Raw genomic sequence first — 22842 nt, 5'->3', positions numbered from 1 at the left:
CTGCAACCTTCTGTTACCAGCTACGCAGGCTTGTGCTTTGGGGTCCCCGTTTGCAAGAAGAAATGGACAGAAACGCCATGGGGTTGCCAGGAGGATCTGACATGGTGATGAATGTGTAAGGGCTGGCACTCACTAGACACTCAGTACACATTAGCTGCCTATTGATTAATGAGAAAGGTTTTAAATGATAGGAGACAAGGAAGAACAGTATCAATCAGAGCTAGAAAAACTCTGAAATTGGATGACAGAGCTCTGAAGCAAATTAGAAATAAAACTGTCTCAGAAACAAAGACTGAACTAAAAGGAACACAAGAGCAAACAAACAACAGTAAGAGGGGGTGAAAAAGAAAAAAATTGTATCGAGTAAGCAAAAAAGAAAAAAGGCAGGAAGGAAGGCTTGCAAAAAAATTATAGTCTAATAAAGAAGCTAGGAAAAGAAATCCAAGATACATGTAAAAGGTATCATTGGGAAGAAAATCTAAGGACTGAATGGTTCAGATGCTAAAAATTGCAATTCCAGAAGTCTTCCTGAAATAAAAGACTCAAATCTGCCAATTCAGATAGCATACGAATACTTACAGAATAGTCATGAGTGTCCAACATCATGACTCATTCTAGCAAAATTAGTGGGTTTTAAATAAAAAGAAAAAAAAAATTCTCTGGATATCTGAACAAAAAGACGAAGTCACTAATAAGGGAAATAAAGTCAGACTGTCATCAAACTTTTCTTCAGCAAAACTGCAGGTCACCAGGCGATGGGTAAAAATATTTAAGATCCTTAAGGAATGAAAATCTGAGCTAAGGATTTTATATCCAAAGTGATTTTGTTGTTGTTGTTGCTTGTTTGTTTTAAACATTTTTTATTTAAATTCAATTAATTAACATATAATGTATTATTGGTTTCAGAGGTACAGGTCTGTGATTCATCAGTCTAATATAATATCCAGTGCTCATTACATCACATGCCCTCCCTAATGTCTATCACCCAGTTACCCCATCCCACCACCCCCCTCCAGCAACCCTCAGTTTGTTTCCTGTGATTAAGAGTCTCTTATGGTTTGTCTCCCTCTCTGGTTTCATCTTGTTTTATTTTTTCCTCTCTTCCCCTATGATCCTCTGTTTTGTTTCTTAAATTCAACATATCAGTGAGATCATATGATCATCTCTCTGTCCCTCTAGATTGATTTATCTCACTTAGCATAATACCCTCCAGTTCCAACCACATCATTGCAAATGGCAAGATTTCATTTTTTGATGGCTGTGTAATATTCCATTGTATATATATACCACATCTTCTTTATCCGTACATCTGTTGATGGACATCTGGGCTTTTTCCATAGTTTGGCTATTGTGGACATTGCTGCCATAAACATTGGGGTGCACATGCCCTTTTGAATCACTACATTCAGACAAACTGATTTTTTAACTATACAGGCCTCATACAAACTGTCATGAACATGTAAGAAATCAGAGAACATCATTTCCATGAGCACTTCACAAGAAATCTACTAGAGGACAAGCCTCAAATAACCAAAATGATGAGAGAGCCAAGCACATGAGCAGATGTGATAAAGGTTTTTGCTCCTAATGTGGCAATCGTATGGAAGCTGAATCAGTGGCACAGGAAGACTTACTTCCTTATGACTTACACAGAGAGAAATTAGAAGGTGAATCAAAACCTACAAAGGACTTTCAACTCTTCCATATAATGTCACTGTCTTCTTTGTTTGATTGATACCCTGAGCAACCTATCTGGATTCCTTGGCTTTTCCCGTTAGTAAGGTGGGGATTCAAATTAGCCAACCCATGGTCCAAATAAAATAATTTCCATGATAAGCCAACCCAGAAAGGATATGCTGATACCTTAATATTCAGACTTTGGGGCCGAGGATTTTGAGCTGATGGGATGGCAATGGGGATGATGATCAGCTGGTGCCAGGGACTCATCCTTCCCCACTATATACACCAGTAAATAGACCTCTCTGTTGACAACCACGGTATAGAGCTTTAATATAATGCAGTCCATAGCCCCAGATTACTACAGCTGACCCCTGAACAGCATGAGGGTTGGGGTGCCAGCCCCCACACAGTTAAAACTCTGCATATAACTTTTGACTCTGCCAAATTTAACTACTAATAGCAATAAGAACTTGAGCGAACACTGCAGGAACAGAAATATACAGGAGAATAACCAGATACATATCTCATATTGAATCGAATCGAAAATGCCTCTCATTGTGACATGCATCATTATTTTATGTATCCCTAACAAACAAAAAAGTTGCCAATTATTGATAACAAAATGGAAAAAAAAAAACAATGAAATTTCCATGTTGTAACTGAAACTGTATTATACAACTTACCTACTTACAATTCCTAATGACATAAGCCAAAGAAAAAAATAGTAAAAATTATAAAAATTTTACCAGCATAGACTGAAGCAAGAAGAAACTCTTAATTTGGGCAGCCAGCAAGTTCTGCTTTCAATTTAGTGGACTGGCTCATATTGAACCTATCCTCCCAGCAGATAATAATTATAAACTCTGGCCAAAATATAAACAAAAAACTATCTGAAGGCATTAGAGAGCAACCGATATAAACTGGAGTCGACACTTGGAAAAATAGGGTAACACTTGATACATTTCTTGTTATTTCTGGCTTTTTGCCTGAGGGCAGGCCTCAGCCAAAAAGATGCTAAATGGATAGAATTTGGACATAAACCCAGGGTCCTGCTGGCTTTAGGAAACAGAAAACAGAGTTGAGGACTATACAGCAGCTAGAAAGTAAGAAAGTAAGGAAAGCCCCCAAAAAGAAAAGCACAGAGGATTTCTAACGTCTGTGCATAATTTCTGCCAAGATCTTCGGCTAACCCCTGAACAAGATGTGTAGAGCAGACAATAAGACACCCAGCTAAGGCTAAAATAGCACAACAAAGATTTCAAGTGTGAAAGACCTCAGGGGAGACAAAGATTAGAGTCCGAGTGCAGGCAAATAAACTGGCTGCTAAAACAAATACTTAAATTCCTCAGAGGCACATAACAGAATCTACAGTCTCTACAATGCATGATTTACTCTATCCAGGATAAATTCCAAAATTGCGAGACATGGGAAAGACAAAACAAAACAAAACAGGAACCTGTGATCCCTATTCAAGAAAGAAAAGAAAAGGAATCAATAAAGACCAGACTCTGAGATGACCTAAAGGTTGGAATTAGCAGATGAAAATTTTAAAGCATTTAAAAGTTTAAATTTCAAAATAAGTGTTTGAGAATATAAAGGAAAATATACTCTTGATGAGTGAACAGATAGAAAATCTCAGCAGAGCAAGAGAAGCGGCATTCTGTGTTTATAGCATATATAAAAGTACAACGTGTAATAGCAATATAACAAAATATAGGAGAGACGAATGGAAATACTGGTGGTAAAGTCCTTATACTTCATGTAAATTAGTAGAATATTATCTGAAGGTAGACTCTAATTAATTAAAGAGGTATAATAGAATAAAAAATTATCCATTTACCCAATGTTCTTGAAATTATGAAAACTCTACTGGAAAAGCGTCAGGGGCTGGTGTAGGTGTACTGGGAAGGAAGGAGAGTAATACAAAAGGCAAAGATCCCATCTTGGAATAAAATGTAAAAGGTACACAGTACTTTACAGAACATCTTAATAAGAATACACGTTCAGTAAAACAAGATGATAAAACAACAAAATGAGAGGGAAAGTAATATAGTAGACCAAAGGAAAGGCCATGATAGAAGTAATAAATAAAGTAGAAATAGCACAGAATAAAATCGACCTTGGTAAAAATCAAATTACAGGTAAAGATAAAAGACCTGAGATGATCATTGTGACTGCCAAGGAAAAGGTCAAAGAGAATGTAGCACTTTGAGACCATTTGATACAGAAGACAAAGACAATCCAACATAAGGATAATTTGTATCACTGAAGTTAAAGATCAGAAAAATGAAACCAAAGAAAATTTATTCAAAGATATATAATATTAAAAAAAAAATCTCAAAACAAAAAAGTAATTGGATCTGCAGATTAAAAATACATTGTGCTTTGGAAAACATACAGAAGGCTCAACAGCAAGACATATCCTAACTATGTTTCTGAAATTCAGGGACAAATAATTCTTTGGGGCAGCCAGCCAGAAAAAGCACACGACCAGTAAGAAAATTAGGTAAGCCTCAGACTTCTCCATAGCCAGACTCAGTACCAGAGGCAGCGGGTCAAAGTCCCTGACGTTTGGGAACGTGGGACCCATGGATAGTATATCCAGCCAAGACATACTCAAGATTTTCTGCAGTTTCATTTCAATTCCTATTCTTCTTTAACACTCAAGGAAAAGTAGACACATATAAAATAGCATGTATATGAACCCAGTTTCACAAATGTATTTCTTCCTATCTGTCTCTCCTTTCCACAGATCTGCATGGAAAGATACCAGGAATCATGCTGATGGTGGTTAATGCTGGGTGGTAGGATGGGCTTGTTTACTTCAATCTTTTCACTTATCTGCCTCAGTGCCTGCCTCACAGGACTGTGGTGAATATGGAAAGAGACAGTACAGGAATGAGCTTAGCCTAAGGCCTGGCATGGAACAAATGTTTGGTAAGTGGGGTGGAGCATTACGGTTCTCAAATTAGGTCTATAAACTTAATTGTGATGAAAATTTTCTATAATCAAGCGAGACACCACCTTATATCCCACTTGGGCAAAATGCACAGCCCATGCTTCAGCCCAACATGCCTCCACCCCAAAGGCCCTTGGACTAGAATGCTCTCCTTCCCTCCATGCTTGTCACATGCATTCTGTGAACTCTGGCCCTGCAAAAGTGCCTCCTAACTCTTATCCGGATACCCCTCTTCCTCCTGTGAACACCCCAAGACATTTTGTTCTTCCCTCTCAGGCATTTCAACAGTCTGCTTTGGAGCTAAACAGTTCAAATCTCAACCACCAAAAATGAGCTATATGACTTTGGGGACTTCATTTGGCACCCTTGAGTCCATATTTTCTCATCTAAAAAATGGGACAATAATACCCATCTCACAAAGGTACTAAGAGAAATCAAAATTAAAATTAAAGCTTATAAAGTATCTATATAAAGCACAAAAATAAATGCTTTTTATTATTATACTCTTTATGTGACTTACTTTATGCTTTACCTGCCCTGTTTTTTTAAAAATTCACACACATACACATGCACACACACACACTCCTTAAAGATAGAGTATGTTACTTGGCTTTGAACCCTAGTGGTATAAGGATCTGCATATGAACTAACAAAACATAAGGGATGAACAGGTCCTTGGGAGATCATCCTATCTAGTAATTCCCAAAACTTGAGAGTCTTTTAAAAGGAGAGCCCTGGAGTCTGCTCTCAGTGATCTTAGGGAAACTGAGCTAAAATCTGAGAATTTGTCTTTGTTAAGTATGCTAGTGAGGCAAATCTGAGAACTGCAGAAGATGCTCAATATTTGTTGTATTGAATTACATGGAAACCAGTAACACCATGTCTTGAATGAGCCGTTCATAGGTGATAAGCCCCTGAGGCAAGAAACCACTTGCCTCAAATGACCAAAGGCCCAGAGGAGAAATCTCCCAACTGCATTCTTCATAAATTCATCCTCAGGGAACTGGACTCTGCTCTCTCCAGAACTATCTAGCAGGTCAACAACTCTGGGCACTTTGTTGATGAGGCTGGGATAAACGCCATCAGTGCAAGGAAAAATTTTCCTTCTCAAGGTTATATGCCTGTACAAGCCTGGCTTTACATGTCCAATATAATGTATAAACCATGCAGCTATTTGCCCTTTTATATAAAGATTTTTCCCATCACAAAAGGAGTAACAGGTTCATTATACAAATTTTTGAAAATACAAAAGCAGCAGAAAAGAGAACCAAATAACACCCAGAGACACATCACTTAAAGACAATCTGATTTTAGAATTTCTTTCCCATCATTTACTGATACTCAGCATACACTTTCCATGTTACCATTAACTTCATGGAAATCATTGCTCGTGGCTGCACATTTTACCGGGTGGGTATGCTGTGACTCACTGAACCCTTTTTCTGTTGTTAGACATTTACGTTATTCTTCCAAATAACAATGCCATGGCTATCTTTGTGCATAATGCAGTTTCCATATCTGAAAGTATTTCCTCAGAACAGATTCATAGAAGAGGAATTATCATGCCAAAGGATATTGAAATCTTTAGCTATATACTTATAAAACACTCACCTTGATTTCCCACAGAATACCTAAGATTCAAGTCATTATTTACACTGAGGTTCTTCAAAAAAACATTATAATCCACTGCAGTATCTTTATCAATGTTGTAGTGTTTCACAAACCTGGAATAGAAATGTTCTTTGGTAATCAGAAATTATGATATAGAGAATCTAAAATGAAGCAAGGTATCCTTTAACATGGGGGCTGGCATTCATTTTAATGTGTTTCTAGCTAGAGCTGAAATTAAAAAGTGAACCCAAGGAAGTGTTACTGTAAGATTAAAACACACGGACACTTCAGAGGAGATCGCTGTACTTGGCCTGCTGATGCATGGGTACAGACACGTCTCAGTTCTCGTTTTCTCCCTTCTCTGGCAGGAGGATGGGGTGGCCATGATTCAGGCCATACGTGGACAGCAAAAGCAGGTCCCATTTGCCTTTAGTAATTACGGGGCCATGATGTGGACCATGAGTCAATTAGCACAAAGCCTCTATAACCAGAGACATCTAGAGCTGGGGGAGGGGAGAACATAGCCCACCCTCTTGACCAAGCACAGCATATGACAGAGACAACTGAGGCCCAGTTCACTGTGGCAGGGCAAAACTTTCCTCGGAGCATTCTATGATTTCCATAGAGAAAAAAGAACATTTTAAAACATGTAACCAGGGCGCCTGGGTGGCTCAGTCAGTTAAGCATCTGTCTTCGACTCACATCATGATCCCAGGACTCTGGGATCCAGCCGTGTTGAGCTCCCTGCTCAGCAGGGAGTCTGCTTCTCCCTTTCCCTCTGCCCCTCCCCCCTGCTCATGCTCTCTCTCTCCCCCCCTCTAATAAATAAATATTTTTTAAAAACAACAAAAAAATACACTTAACCAATGTCTCTCCCTAAAATATACCGAGATACTCTTTTTTTAAAGTTCAGATAAATAGGATATTTGGATTTTTTTCCTTCTTAAAAATGAATTTTCTATTATTCAAATCTGCCAGTTGATAAATGGTTTTCTAGATGATTTCTGCATTATTACATTTATAAAAAATTGACAGTTTTTAAATGTTTGGTTATATTATCTCCATATGTGTTGGTTTCTATAATTACCTAATTTCACGCTGCTTTCTAAAAATTTAGTAATTATCACTTAAAGTATTTGTTATTTTTCTGTTTTCCAAATTTAACAAAGAGTAATGTCGAATACTTCAACGCATACCTTTTTTTTCCACTTTGATGAATCTTGCCTATTGTTCTAATAAGAAAAATTATCTGGAGATAGGATAGCTGCCAGATGCTCACGCTGAAACTCCCCAAATAGCCACATCTTTCATCCACAGTCTCTGCCTCGTGAAAATATGGCTGTAGGCTCAGGGACCCAAAGGGCTGGCCTACTGTGCTCCTTCCTGTTTGGGTTGCCGTCCTATGGAAAGCGTTGGCTACTCTTCTGCTCCGGTAATGTGTCCAGATACTGACAAAAACCTCATCACCAACTTCCCTGTTTTCTGTAAAAATCCAGCATTCTTTCAGACTGGTATTTCCTCCTAAGAGAATCCCGACCTCTCGTAATGCCCAGCCCCATCTGCCTTCATAATACCGGCCGCATATTCACTGAGGACACACAGACAGAATTCCATGGTAATATTTCCTACAGATAAAATCTCAAAAATCAAGCCTCAGTACTGCCCAGGCATGCCGTATCTCAAAGGCTTTTTTTTTTTTTTTTTTAAGAAGAATAAAGGCAGGGGAGGCAGAATCATTCCTAAGATGAAAGGGCTAGGGCTGTTTTCCCAGAGACCTGCACTTGGGGCAGGAGAGCTCAGAGGTCTGCACAGACTGCAGGCGAGTGGGGCACGCAGGAAGGCCAACGCAGGGGGGGCAAAGGGAATGACACCCATTGACCCGTGAACCTCTCCCGCATCACCACCTACAACTAGCCGTGGGCTTCCTTGCTCTGCTCAGGCAGGGGCCGACCTCCAGTGAGTTTGTTTGCTTTTCAGGCTGCTCACACTTATTTTATCGGGATTCAAATACTTCAGCCTGCAGGGCAACCGGAGGGTGGGGTGGGTGTGAGAGATGGGAAAGGAAAAGCAAAACCCAGTAGGTCTCAGGGTGGTGTTATTAAGTATGAAATTGGTGAGGATTTTCTCTCTCGCCTCTTCCTCACACACACTGCATGGTATTCTGCAGCCTAAAGAGAACTGTTTTCCAAGGAGTAAAGCACATTCCTGGAATCTTTACAACTGTGACAGAGTCACTGTGGGACGAGCACCTACTATGTGCATCCGAGGCCCACTGTGCACATTACGGGGAGTTTTGGCGCCTGCCCTGCAAAGTGGGCTCCCCGGTCTCCACTTCTTTAAGAGGAAGCTGGGTCTCAGAGAGGCCCAGGAGCCTCCCGAGGTCCTAGGGCCTGGAGGGTGCAGCACAGACCTGACCCCAAGCATGCCCTACTCCAAAGGCCAGGCGTTTGCCACCACCCCGAGAAGTAGAGGCTGGTATTCACTAGAAGGCTGTTTTTGATAAAAGAAAGGATTCAAAAATGCATTGTGTTTCCTGCTCAAAAACTAAAAAGGCCAAGTTAATACTGAAGCAGCTTCTCAAGGAAAAGAATATATTCTTGAGCTTCAATAAGAAAAGCATTAAAGCAATTGAAGAAATGGTCTACTTTTGATCTTCTGCGTTTCTGTTCTAAAGAAAAGCAATTCTATTATGTTAAGTTTCTCAAGCCTTATCATGAAAACAGTATTGTTTTCGAGGCTTAAAAAAAAATCTCAAATAAAAATTTGTGGAGTTCTTTATTATTCGATACTTACGAGATGGGGAAATAGACAGTAACATTTTTTATAGATTTACTAGGTTGGAGTGCCAAACACAAGGTTTATTGTCAAATAAAACACTGTTTTGTTTTTTGATTGCCTGTTTTATAAGAGTGTTGCTTCTGTTCTATAATTGCGTGCACAAAATTATTTAATTTGTTTTGTTTGGATCTTATTCTGGACACTTTCCCAGTTGGAAGGATGTAAAAATTAAAACATCTATTATGTCCTTTTATATTCTGAGGTGGGTTATAAGGAGGAAAAAAGAAGAAAATATTCAAAAGACCAGGAAATACCTATTTTTAAAAAGTCTCCTTGCTTTTCAGCCCCCACGGTGCCCCTGCCATGGTCATGTGCCCCCTACACTCCCTTTTGCCGCAGGAGCAACTTCCTCCATTCCTTCCAGAAGCAACATCGTCTTTATGACACCACGCGAGCGAGCGCAGCCCCCAGTGTCATAGGGATTTATAACTGCAGTGTGATGTGAAACTCTTCAGCTCAGAGTGAAAGAATAAAGCTTGGTGCTTCTGTTAACAGCCTGGGGGATACTTAGAAAAGGGGGAAAAGGCAGGAAGAGGAAGAGAGCTTCTTGGCCGAGTACCACAGAAATGAAGTTAAATGTGGGCCCCCTTCTAGTGGCTTCCATTCAAAACTCAGGTAGCCACAGAAGCCAAACATGTGGCTTCTTTTAAATGATCTGGAGTTTATTGGAGGCTCAAAACAACAACAACAAACCCCAGGCAGACTTCCACACGCTGCCCTCGGGTCAGGAGCAGGTGGTGGTGGCTTTCAGCAGCCGTGAAGCAGCTAAACATTTATTCACTGTCCCCCTGCTGCAGTGTCCCCTGGACCCCAGCAACAACCATCCTCAGAGGGAAGTTAAGTTTCTGTTATTATATCAGGAGTGAGAGCCAGCAGGGAGCACATCAACTAAAGAATAAATCCAGAAATTTGTTCTTCTCTAACCCCGGGCTTTGAGTAAACGTCAACTGTGAACTGGAAACACGGGGGATGGCGGGCGTGGGGCCAACCAGGAAAGGAGAGACAACTGGTGATGGATTACTTAAATAATCAAGATGTGTTCCGATCTGCAGGCCAGATGACTGCCACCCTGGGGACTCTTGGAATTAGAACCATTAGCTCTCAAGTCTGAGCATTTGTGGAGAGCACCACCAACACAGGAGAAATGCCATGAGCACCTCTTTTAAAAACAGTCAAGACAGAGACTACAGGAGAGGATGATGTCTGGCTCCAGGGCACCTGCCAGGCCCCACTTTGAAACTAGGCTAAGTTCTACTGAGCCATCTCTCACCAGACCTCCGCTTACTTACTTTCTATATTCATCATCTTTCATCTTCAAACAGAAGGTCTCCAGAACTTTCCTCAGCTCACAGGGCTGGATCAGACCAGTCTTGTTAACATCAATGAGCTTGAAGGCTTTGATAACAGTTTTAATGTTTTTGAAAATCTGTGTAGAAAAAGTGATTTCGGAGAAGTCAAAAGACCCAGTGTTAAAAACCAAAATGGTCATAAAAAAATGTGAACGTTTTTAAATACTTCTTGTAAAATAAAATGTTTTCAAAGACACAGTTGTAAGTATTGCAAAATGATATGTCTATGGAAAAAAAGAACACTTTGCATTTATTGAATGTTTGTAAAGCCATTTTCTCTGTAAATGGTCTTAGTAAGTTTTTAAAAAGTCTTTCTGATGTAAAGCAGTAAGTCTCATACACAATTCATTCCCTTTTAGAGCCATGTGAAAAATCTTTTTTGTTAATTGGTGCTTAAAAACTATAGTTCAGGCAGGGCTGGACTTGGATGATCTTCATTTTTCCACAGCCACATGCAAACTGTTTTTATCAGGAGCTGCAAAATAGGACTGTACATTTCAACCCCTTTAAATTTTTTAAAAATATCATAGAAAAGTTGTATAGGTATCTTTCCCAAATTCATCAAGTGCATATTTATCGGGCATGCAGACCTGAAAGGCATTTGGATCAGCCCTGTGGAGATGCCGAGTACTAAGCCATGTGCTTACCCCAAAGCTACTTGTACTTAGAGGACAGGAACATTGCTGGGCCCCACGTGTGCCAAGCATGGAGCTATGTGACTGAATCCCCCCAACCCACAGGAAGGAAGTACCATTCCCCATTTTTAGATAAAACTGAGGTTCAAGGAGGCTACATGAGTCGCACGACATCACCTGCATCGACAATGATGATAACCGGGATTCTAATGCAAGTCAACCCTTTAGCCATGGCACTGGAGGAGAAGACAAGACATAAAATAAATATTCGCAAAACTGAGCTGTGGGAACGAGAGCCAGATAGAGCTGTAGGCCTTCACAGAAGAGAACAGGCACTTCCAGCCTGAGTCATCCCGGAGGCTTCCTGCAGGAGGAGGCATCTGAGCTGAGGGGTGGCTAGAGCAGGGCAGGACAGGAGTGCATTCTGCACGGTGGAACATGAAGGCTAGGGATGGGACTGTGGATAAAAAATGATGAAGGTCTGGCACAACTGGGCCTCGGCAGGTCTGATTCTACTGCCCTGGACTAGGTCAAGTCCATCCCCAGTCCAGACTCGGGTCATCAGTGCCTCTCATGAAGAGGTTTGGGGGGAAAACTCTAAGATGAACAGGTTTTTTTGGTTTTTTTTTCTCTTTTTATTAACATCCCCTACTTCCTCTGCCAGTTCCCTTCACTAGACTGTGCCTGACCTGGAAGGAAGCCCCAGCAGCCCTCTCCTGGGGTGGCTGCCCTCGCGCTCAAACCTGAGGAACCACAGAGCAGGTGGGAGGGGGCCACTGCTTCCTCTTCTCCCTGGCTGCTTGGACCTACGAGTGCCAGGCCTCCTGGCTGGGCCGTTAGCCCCTGACATGCCAGCCCTGCTTCCAGGACCACTCACGGCTCCCTAACAAACTCTGAGCCCAGGTCTCTCAGCTCCCGGTCCTCCTCTAGGCCAGATGTCACCGTGTCATCCCCAATGACTGCCACTCTCCAAAACCAAGCCCCACGCTCCAACCACCCCACCCCTCTTCCAGCTGCCTCGCTCGAGTGCAGGACCCTACAGCCTTCTCCCCAGCAGGGCCCCCACCTGCCACTCAGTTCCTGGGCACAGCTCCCCCTCGCTCCCTCCCAACCACTCTGTCTCTATAATCACCACTGCATATGCGCTCCCTCCTCCCGCCTCAGCCCTGGCAAGCCCCCGTCCCTGGTTAAATCCAACTCATCTCCTATTCCAAGCACCTGATGTGGCTGCAGAGGGTGGCCCATTCAACACTTCCCTGGGTCCCCTCACTCAAGGGCACTGTGTGACCCTGCTCTACTGCGCTAGTCACTCACCACCCCCATCCAGACTCTGTCCACCTTCTCTACCCTCCCAACCTCCCTTCCCATCATCCCCTCTCCTTCCCCCACACTGAGAGCCTTGCTCCTTATTTACAGGAAAAACAGAAATGGCTATAAGACAATGGCCAATGGCCTGGTCCTCCCCAGCACCTGTCTGACACCAAACCCATGTGAGGGGCCTCCCCTCCTGTTCCATGATGCTACCTACCAGACACTCATGACCCTGTCCCCCATGACCTCACTCATATCTCCCCATAAGCTGTGACCCACCAGGCCCCACAGACTGGCTCCTGGTAGCTCTCCCACCTCATCTCCCCCACTTGTCCCCTGGCTCACTACTTTCGGGCCACACCAGCCCCTCTGCTGCTCCTCCTGAGTGCCAGGCTCCTCCTGCCCGTGCTATTCTTTCTGCCTAGAACATTCTTCCCCGGATACCCACTGTCTCATTCCCTCACTTCATCCAGCTCTCAGCCCACTTGTCATCTTATCAGAAAGGCCTTCCTGACCACAAGTGTAAGTTAGGACCTCACCCCTCACACTCTGATCCTCATTTTCAGAGTACTTCTCACCAACTGATTTAATGCTCATCTTGACTGTCTGTCTCTCCCTCGGAAATGTCAGCTCCCTGGAGCTGGGTTTGGGGCTTCGGCTCCGGGGTCTGGCTCAGTAACTGAGTGAATGAGTGAATCGGTCTTCTTTTCACCTGCTTGGGGAAAGGCCACACCCTGAGGAAGCTTTGTTATACCGCCTCAGGGCCAATCCTGAATGTAAGAATGGCTCGGTCTATGATTGATGTAATAATGATTCTAATAATGTCATAATTGAACAAATATTAATTGAATGTCTGTTCTATGCAAAGCCCCATGCTAAATTCTAGACACATCTCCCACTTCTAACAACCGGGGAACACTGGCTGAAACCACCTCAATCTCCCAAACCAGGAATGGCCAGCGAGGAGGAGGGGGCAGGGCATCCACCTGCTGCAAGGCTGGCTCCCGGGGGGCCACCCACAGCCCGGTGGCTTTGTCTAAAAGAGTGGAGCCACAGCCACTGAGCGCCCTTGCTCCACGCCACACAGAACCTGCAGCACCTCATGTGCTGCCAAATCTCGATTCACCTCTTCTGGTAAAACGGAGGACATGAGGCGATGCGCTTTTTTAAACCCCCAAAGCAGCCCATATGGGTCTCCAGCGTGGAAAGCCAGGAGGCAGCGAGTCTGGCACAGAACTCACTCCCACCAGAGGTATGTCTCCAAGTTTCTTATCATTTGTCAGACTGAAGTTTGGCAAGATCTGAATTGAGCTGCAGATGGTGGGGCTTATCGAAGGCAGGAAAGTTAGGGCCACGGTGTACAAGACTTGTCCCATCCATGACAGGAGAGAAGAGAAAAGCCTAAAGGAACCAAGTGGCTGGGGTCACGAGAGTGACCGTGTCCATGCCCCACCCCATTTCCCTGCTCCCTGGGGAAGGGAGGGGAGGCGGGAAAGGAAAAGGTAAAGACAGAAAAACAGGATGGCGTGGGCAGCATCTAGCTCCTTTCTAGGCCAGCGAGACGTGTGCCGTTTTGGTATAAGTGGGACATGTCTGTATTAAGAGCCACTGTCTCTGAGCCTCCTGTTTACCCCCCACACCAGCTCCAAATCCCACAATCTCGCCCCCTCCCACAGTCCCTGGGCTCTAGCCACAAGGAACTACTCAAATTCACAAGCACGGCAGGCTCTCTCGCACACGCTGGAAAGTCCTCACCAGGCCTGCGACGCCCTACTTGTTCCAACCCTCACTACCTCTCAGCCCCACCCTCCCACTCTCCCCTCCTGTCTCTGCTCCAGCTGCCAGGCCTCCCTGTTCTCTCTCGCCCGTACCGCGCATGCTCATCCTCCAAGACTTTTGCACATCTGATCTCCTCCTGACAGCTCCCTCCTGGCCTTCATTCAGGTCTGTCATGCTCCACCTGCTCCTACAAGCCTTCCTGGGTGGCCCACACAAAAGCCTGCACTCATCCTCTGACCCCTCACTGCCTCTCTCTCTTAGTGTTCATCTATGCCTGGACCCCTTCATATTTCTTTCTGTATCTGTTGATTGTCTTCCTTCCTCCACTGAAATGTAAACTCCACGGAGGCGGACTTGGTTTTGTTGGCTGCTTTGTCCTCAGGGCTTAGAACAGCACCTGGAGAGAGCTGGATGCTCAGAAATACCTGCAGAGTGGGCCGGCATGCTGTGTGTGCTGCCTCGACCCCTTCTCTGGCCCCGACACTGTCCCTCTGGGGGCAGGAGCCCATGCCCTTCCTCTGGCTTTCCTAGTTACACTTCCATCCCACCGCTGAGGGCCGAACTTTGATCTTGTCAGCTGGGTGTGTTCCAGCCTGAACCAGGTCCCCAGCTCCCTATCTGGCCGCTGCTCTCCCGGGCTCCATCCCTCAATCCCCACTGCTTTGTGGGAGGGAGGAGTACTCCAGAGGGCCGAGCCCAGGGAGAGATGGGAAAACTGAGGCACAGTTAGCAAAAGGAGAGGAGCCACTGCCTCTCACTTGCTCCCTCCAAACCCAGCACGCTGCCCCGGAAAGAAAATGTGCTCTTGCTCTCCGTACTGTCGGCAGGTAGGCCGGAGAGGGGGGCGCGCCTAGCCTGGCGTCCTCGTCGCTGGAGGTCTGACCCCCTGTGCTGCATTCCACACGCAGCAGACTCTTTTTGTACGCCTGTGAGCTAGAAATGGTTTTTACATTTTTTAATGGTCAAAAAAAATCAAAAGAAGGGTATTTTGTGACATGTGAAAGGTGAATTTCAAATTTCAGTATCCATGAGTAAATGGTATTGGTGCCCAGACGCGCCCGTTCATTGGCATGCGCCTCTGGCTGCTGCCCCCACAAACAGTAGCAGAGTGGGGCAGTTGGACAGAACGTCTGGCCCGGAAAGATAGCAATGCTTACTATCTTTACAGAACAAGTTCACGGCCCCTGTTCCACTCTCCCCCATGCACTCCCACTTTGATCTGAGGTGGTGGTAAGTGTTGGAGAGCTTTCTGTGCACAAACACAGTGGAAGCCCTGAGGATTTAAAAGAAAACCAAAACAATAGCTACTTACAACTTTAAATTAAAGACTTGGGAGCCAGGAAATGGGCCTGAGGCTACAAAGAAGCTGCTACAGTCTTCTCTCCCAACCATTGTCCCCATCCCTTGTGCCAGACTCAGTCCCAACACCCTCCCTCCTCCCCCCCCCCCAGCCTAGGCCCAGCCAGGAGCTGCTTCCCACGCTCTCTGAGCCCCACACCAGGCTGGGTGCTGGCCACCACAGCCCCAGCTCTGCACCCCCGCCCCCAGCTAATGCTAGCTAGTAGTCTCCCCTGTACCCTGGCCCCCGGCTCCCCTTCCCCCTCCCGGGCCCCCACTGCACCCAGCCCCCCTTGCAGTACCACGGACCTCCAGAGCAGGGCGGTATGTGATCCTCTCCACGTCACTGGAGCCCCAGGCTGGGGAGATGCCCAAGGACAAGGGGGATGATGGGCGGTGAACCAAGCATCTAGGGAAGGGAACCACAGTGAGGACAGACTAAAAAGCCTAGATTCTCCCATCTGGACAGCAGGGCTGGGGAAAAGCAGGCTGGAAAGCTTTAAGTTCTGCAGTGTGGCTACATAAGCCAGGACTCATTCACCTAACGTTTCTGGAAAAGAAATGAAGCCCTATTTCACATAGGAGTGAAGTGAAATGAGGAAGTGGGGGGGGAAACGGCAAGAGGAGCAAAATTAAAACATTCAAAAAAAGATCTAGATGAATTTATGGAGGGCAGACTCTTAAGTGCTATTACAAGAAGCAGAGAACATCTGACCTTAAAGAGTAAGGCGGAGAGATGTGGGGAAGAGAAACCTCCCCCAGGCATGATGGTGAGCCACACTGAGAACCACATAAACTGCTCTGGGCTGCAGCAGCTGCCCACCCCCACCACAACACCAGCGCTTCAACGATTCCCTCCCTCCCTCCCCACAAGGGACCTTCGGACAGTGTAGCGCATGACCAGACACTGGCTCTGAGGTGAATCCCAACTGTGTACTATTTTTCAGGTAACCTTGGAACAGTAACCTGACCACTAAACCTCAGTCTCCTCATCTGTGAAATGGGAATGAATAAGAGCACTGTGTCAGCATATGATTGAGAGGAAATGAGCTCAGGTGTGCAAGCACCTCATGGGCAATACCATAAATGGTAGCATGGTGGGAACTGTAGACTGGGACCAAAGGCTGAGGACAGAGTTCCAAATAACCAAGTAACTACACACCCATGTCAAGAAATACTGAGTACCACTACTCCCTCCCACCCCAGCCAACTCCTCCAACCCCTTCACTGCCCCCCTGCCCAGCCCAAGTTAATAGGAGCCTTGAGAGGATGTAAGGTCTTCAGTAGGCAGGAGTCCAGAACCAAGAAGAGGGCCTGGATTAATGAATATTTATTGAAAGGATGAATGTATATATGTATGAATAAATAGACGGACGGATGGATGGATGGTGGATGGATGGATGGATAGATGGATGGAAGACGGCTGGCTGGATGGACGGATAGATGGATAAAAGGATGGATGGACGGATGGATGATGCATGAATGGATGATGGATGATGGATGGATGGATGGATGATGGATGATGGATGGATGATGGATGATGGATGGATAGATGGATGATGGATGGATGATGGATGATGGATGGATAGATGGATAGATGGATAAATGGATGGATGGATGACAGATGGATGGGTGGATGAATGAATGGATGGATGGATGGATGTAGTATTCATGGGGAAGAAGCTTTAGTAGGCCAAGGGAATCCTTGTACAGATAGGGCAGGAACCTGCAAGAAGAGGCACATAGGCATCTCATTTCCCAGTGGACTCAGTGATCTGCTGTACACCTTCCTGGGGAAAGGAACTGAGACCTGGACAGAGACAGCAGAGCAGAGTGGGAGGGGCAGATGAGCACAGAGCGTATGCCTACTGTTGGCACGGATGGCATGTATAAATTTTTAATGGGTTAAGCGGAGACCAAGAAAGGCAGAAGGCTTGAATTGTACCATTCCCGGGGGCTGCTCTCAGGTGAGGGGACCTGCAGCCTGAGGATGTGCAGTGAACCACCAAGAGCAGAGGTGAGGAGGTTATGCCAGAGGTGACTCTCCTCATCAGGGAACCATATAGTTCAGAGGCCCACAAAGCACAGTCCTAATAACCCCCCATGTGCCCTATAAGAGGGCAGCCTACCATGCTGAGAGGACACCAGGACACCAGTGAAGGAAAAGAAAGGCATCCTCTCTTTCCTCAGCCCTCATCACAGACCCCAACTACAACCGGGGAGAGAGAAAGAGAAGGGCCAGCGAGTAAGCAGGTCGAGTGCCCCTTGCATAGGAAGAAGGGGAGGAGATGGCCAGCTGGGCTGGATCTGAGCTCAAGGTTTAAAACTGGATGGGCCTGTGCTAGACTTGTTTATAACTAAGTGTGACCAGAAAGCCATGAGATCTGCCTAAGAAACCCTTACGGGATGAAAAGGCAGATTTGCTAGTGCCTGCTTGAGAACCGTGAGAAGAGAAAATCAAACTGCTTCATATTTGTATCCCACTGAGTTCAGATGGTTCAATAAACCACTAACAGTGGCTGTTATTAGTACTCTATAGTTCTTTGTTTAAAATTCTTTTTATAGCACTTTGAGCTCCAGGAAGGAAAGCTGTGAACCCAAATAAATATGACCACCCAGACGTTAAAGGAGGTGAGAAAAGGCCTAATGTTTCCTCCAGAAGGCCAGAATTCTCAGTCAGGCTGCAAATAATCCTTCTCTAGGCCCGGCTCCGACGTGGCCCTTCCCGGAGGAAGGCCAAGCTTCTTCACGCCAGCGCGCAACCCGCACAGTAAATTAACTTCGACTGTCCACAGTGCTATCTTATTGGCTCCTGTTAAGCTGTTTTCTGTTCAGTTCCTCCCCGAGAACCAGCCTTCCTTGCCCAGTTTGTAGCAGAAGGGGGTGAGAACGGCATCCTACCCGCCCGCCTGGGGACTGAACCCCAAGGGGAGGGGGCTTCTAGCAGCCTCTATGTCTTGGCTCTGCAGCGAAATGGAAGGGTTCAGCATCCACGGCTGTCAGTCTGGCACCTTTCTGTCACCACGACTACATTCATTTTAAATTTAAGGAGTAAATTTTTAAAATGAAACCACGAAAAAGGATTTTTCTTACAATAAACACATCAATGCTCATTTTCCTTATTATTCTACTTTTGGCTATTTCGTATAAAATCTTTAATTAAAGTTTTTCTTTGAAATTGTCATTATCAACCCAGAAGAAAGAAAGAGGGAAAAAAAGAACAACACAGCTGTGCAGATATGAAGCGCTATTCAGGACTAAATGAACTGGAACGAAGTAAGTAGCTTGACTGTTATGTTCTTACTTTTGGCTCTGTATTCTCCATAGCACAGTCTAGCTTGTCACTTTATATCGATTCCATCTGTTTACACTCTGCAGAGTATTGGCTTCCTACCGTGAACATTTCCTATTTACCAGCTGGTAGAGATGAGCCAAACCAGATAGGAAAAAATTAGACTACATTCAGAACCCCATAAACACAAACTTTCAATTTGGGGACATGTGGGAGGAGCGGCGGCCGGGCACTGCTCACCTTTAACAAAGGCTTCGCCTCTGTGCCCGGGGCTGACGCCTCCTCTCACTGTTCTGGCATTCCCCCCACTGCCCCCTGCGGGCCCAGGACGATGCATGTAGTTATTGAATGCATGCAAATCCTGCCTTTACCATAAATTGAACAAGTTTACACAAAAAGACATCTAAATGAGATCCACGGGAACAGAGAAAAGGGAGCTAAAGAAAGAGCTAAATAAAGCAACCTAAAAGTCAGAGAGAGTTGCTACAAGGGAGCAAAAATCCGAAAACTCTGGCTCTGGGTTTCCTTGTAGCCAAGGTGAAGAGGGAAACTTGCTGTCATATGTGCCAGAGGCCATGTCAACCTTCTCCCACATTCGATTTCCATTTTCAAAAGGCTTACCTACAACATATAAAGACTTCCAATAAGAAATTTTAGCTGCCATTGAACTTCTGACCCAGCTATGAGAATAAGGCCTACATCTAAACACCGAGGGCTTTTAACATGTGCCAAATCTAGAAGCAGCATTTCCTGTACCTCCTTTCTTTCTAATCCAGCTCACACTCATAGGATGGGAGCTCCGTCCCAGGCACTACAGGAGGAACTCTGGGGCCCCTGTCACCCTGACCCCAGATCATGCACAGGACAGAGCTACATGCACCCCCTCCCAGGAACTCCATGGTATCCCCGAAACACCTGAGGTGCTTGACAAATGTAGGCTGTTCCTGCTGCTGAGTGACTTCCAAGGCCTAGTCTAGCTGTCCTCCCAGCCACTGTGTCCATGAGACTGCCGAGAGCCATCTCCAAAGCAGCCCCTTCTTCATGGGAAATTGGCACTGAACCACCCCCACCCCCACCCCAGCCCCATGCTTTAGGGTTCACACCTGATCTTCAAATAATTCCATCTTTTTCTCCATCCTACCTTCCACAAATGTTCTGTCTCATCCTGCCTTGAGAAACAGAACTCTCCGCAGGATGGTCACAGAGCTTGTCTCGCCACTGCCCTGGCCACATCTCCCCGGCCCCCACCTCCACGTTCTCTTCTTGTGTCAGAGTGCAAACCTGACACCTACCCCACATCTCATCCCCTACTCTGTCCTCACCACACTGAAACCCCATCCACGGCCCAACTCCAGTGCTGGTCTCACCTGTCCCATGCAGTGTTTCCTGGCTACTCCAATTACGGTCAACTTTTCCTACAGAACCATTTGTTCATTCAGTAAATGTTTCCTGAGGTCATATCAAGTGCCAGGATCTGCTCAAGGCACTAAAGTTGTAACAGCAAGTAAGACAGAGAAGGCACCTGCTCCCAGGGAACATGTATCCTAGTGATAAACAAGTAAACGAACAAAAATCTCAGAACATTCAGTGTCAGGGAAAATATGGAATTTTAGAAAGGTCAGTCAAAAAAAAATCTCCATGCTGAGCGCCATAAGCCAGGATGTGTGTCTGATGTTTACTCAGTGGGCCACCAAAAGCCACGGGGCATCTTCACCAGAGGAGTCTGATGAGATCTGACTTATGTTTTGAACAGATAACTCCGGGTGTCGTGTGGAATAGAGATTGTATGGGGCACGAGGAGGAACAGGAAAAGCAGACCAAGGGTTCCTGACAAAGCACAGGGTTGGGATGACGGTGGCAGTGGGGATGAAGAGATGGATTGGTCCTGGAAACGGCACACGGGATGCAGCAGACGGGACTTGCTGATGGACTGGATGCTGGAGCGGGGCCAGTAAGGAAACACAGGAATCAAGGCTAATCCTAGGTTTCTGCGTGAACGACTCCATGACAATGGTGGAACCATTCACTCCAACACTGGGGTGACCAAGCGAAGAAGGCTGCTGCCCAGGGACGGTGAGGAGGACAGTGGTGAGTCTGGAGCCCAGACAGAGATGTAAGCGTGGAGGCCTTCAGCACGTGGCCACTCTGTGGCCTTAAGCCAGAGGTGACCGCAAACTATCATTTCCCTGTCCATGGGACAACTCATGTCTTCTCTCCTCCAAATGCAAACTCCAACTCCTGCTTTTTTGAGTAACTTCTATGCCCCGGCACTCTGGTAAGATCGTTTTATATTGATTGTCACCAAGAATCTCAACAAGATTGGAAAAACCTTACACTATTCTTTGCCCATTTCATGGCCGAGGAAACAGGCCCCAAAGGGACTGGCTTGCTCAGGGGCACACACGCGGTGAGGGTTGGCGCTCGATGCACACCCAGCTGGGGAAGCCCAAGTGCTCCAGCCAGCTTCCCCTACGATTTTGACCGAACTACTGAACATGCAAGAAGATTTTTAAAAAGAAGATAAACAGTCTGAAATGATACAAATTCTGATATAACTGAGTGTTTGCTTTAGCTTCCTGATGAAGCCTTTAGTAAATTAATAATAGAACAACCAAAAATAGGGCCTGGGGTAGAAGCATTTTCAATATAATTTTTTTCTAAAATGGCAACTGATTATTTTGTTATGTGAAATTCTCTAGATCAAAATGTAAGCACTCCTCTTCATTTAGTTGCACACAGACACGCGAGTAAGAGCTGTGACATTATTAATCACTATATTCAGTTATGATTGATAGGCTTTTCTGCAAGGAGGAAAAAGTGGCTCAGATACAATCTGTCCCAACAGCTCTACGATATGCTAATATTTTCTTCAGATGAAAGAGGAGATGTGTTCAAATACCTGCTATAATAGGCAATTAATACCAAGTGCACCAAAGTAGAGCTGATAAAAGTGGGATTAGGAGAATATTATAAATTAACCAAAAGCTTGTATGTTTTAGTAAATGGCCTCATTTTGAGTTTGACACAGTCTTTTTATTAGGCAAAAAGACTGCATTCCGGTACATTCGTTCATGCTAATGTGGTGTTAGAATGTTAAGGTACGTTTATGAAATGGTTGTGATTCTAATGACTGTTTATTTCTCAAGCAATAATTTTTTTAATTTCTTTTTTAGGAAAATCCACCTATTTAAGAAAATGAATCTAAGCCATCACTTGTGTCTCTTCCGTGCGAAGACATTACAGACCATGTGAGCAGCTTAGTACCTCTCATTATTTACTAATTGCTTCTGAAATGACCAATGCTGCATCTATACAACTCCAAGGCACCAGGGTAATCCCATAAAAACTTGTGTCAGATCACTTGGTGTCCAACAGACACACTAGTCACGGCTGACTGGGTGGACCAGATGTTCTGACATCATGGCGCCCAGGCTTAAAAAAGCATCCCTGATTGGGGCGGTGACGTGGTACGAGAGCAAACAGCCTGGGGCTCTGGATGTGTCTATTTTTTTCCCTTTTTTTTTATGTCTTTAACTGAATTTTACATTCTTGGATTCTTGTCTTCAGTTCAGAACAGTTCTTTTGTATGTAGGGGTGGCGGGGAAGGGTCATGGCTGTTCTACAAGTACACTGCGCTCTTATGTAGGTCAGTACAGCTTCCGGCCTCTCGGTAATTCCCTGCGCATGGCTCACAATGAGCGTTCACCCGACCTCAAGGAGCAAGATGAGCTTTTCTAGCACTTCCACCTTACCCTCGCATGGGGAGTTGACAAAAGACAAACCGAGTACCAAGACCAAAGCTTGGTGAGCCCAGCAACGCATGGAGCTTTGTTTTGGTCTTTTTTTTCCTGGCAGATTCTCCACCTGAAGAACATGAAGAACCCAAGTCTTAGGCCTCAGCCCCTGCTGCAGGAGGAAGCTGGGGACCTGCAGGACAGGGAGGGAGCATAAAAGCCCGAGGACGTGGGAAGGAGTGTGAGAGGGCAGGATGTCAGAGCAAGGAAGAGGAGGAAAACTCCCAAATGCCCATTTCAAGTAGATGCTACATGG

The 22842-nt window shown here is 45.2% G+C and overlaps 1 protein-coding gene across 1 annotated transcript in view; it reads right to left on the bottom strand.

Annotated features, from left to right (window-relative positions):
* Positions 1-22842, bottom strand: part of EFCAB6 (EF-hand calcium binding domain 6) — a 206828-nt gene that overhangs the window by 157281 nt on the left and 26705 nt on the right. Inside the window, exons 5-6 of the mRNA XM_045866745.2 lie at positions 10378-10514; positions 6251-6363 (exon numbers count right to left, since the gene is read on the bottom strand). Of these exons, the coding sequence (XP_045722701.2) occupies positions 6251-6363; positions 10378-10514 (250 nt within the window). The remainder of the gene's footprint in view (positions 1-6250; positions 6364-10377; positions 10515-22842) is intronic.

The sequence above is a fragment of the Mirounga angustirostris genome, unplaced genomic scaffold, assembly GCF_029215605.1.
Source record: "Mirounga angustirostris isolate CCGP_5_RB_7025 unplaced genomic scaffold, mMirAng1.0.hap1 SCAF_5, whole genome shotgun sequence".
Taxonomy (NCBI): domain Eukaryota; kingdom Metazoa; phylum Chordata; class Mammalia; order Carnivora; family Phocidae; genus Mirounga; species Mirounga angustirostris.
Note: the sequence above shows the minus strand (reverse complement) of the source record. Positions and strands in the feature narration are given on the sequence as shown.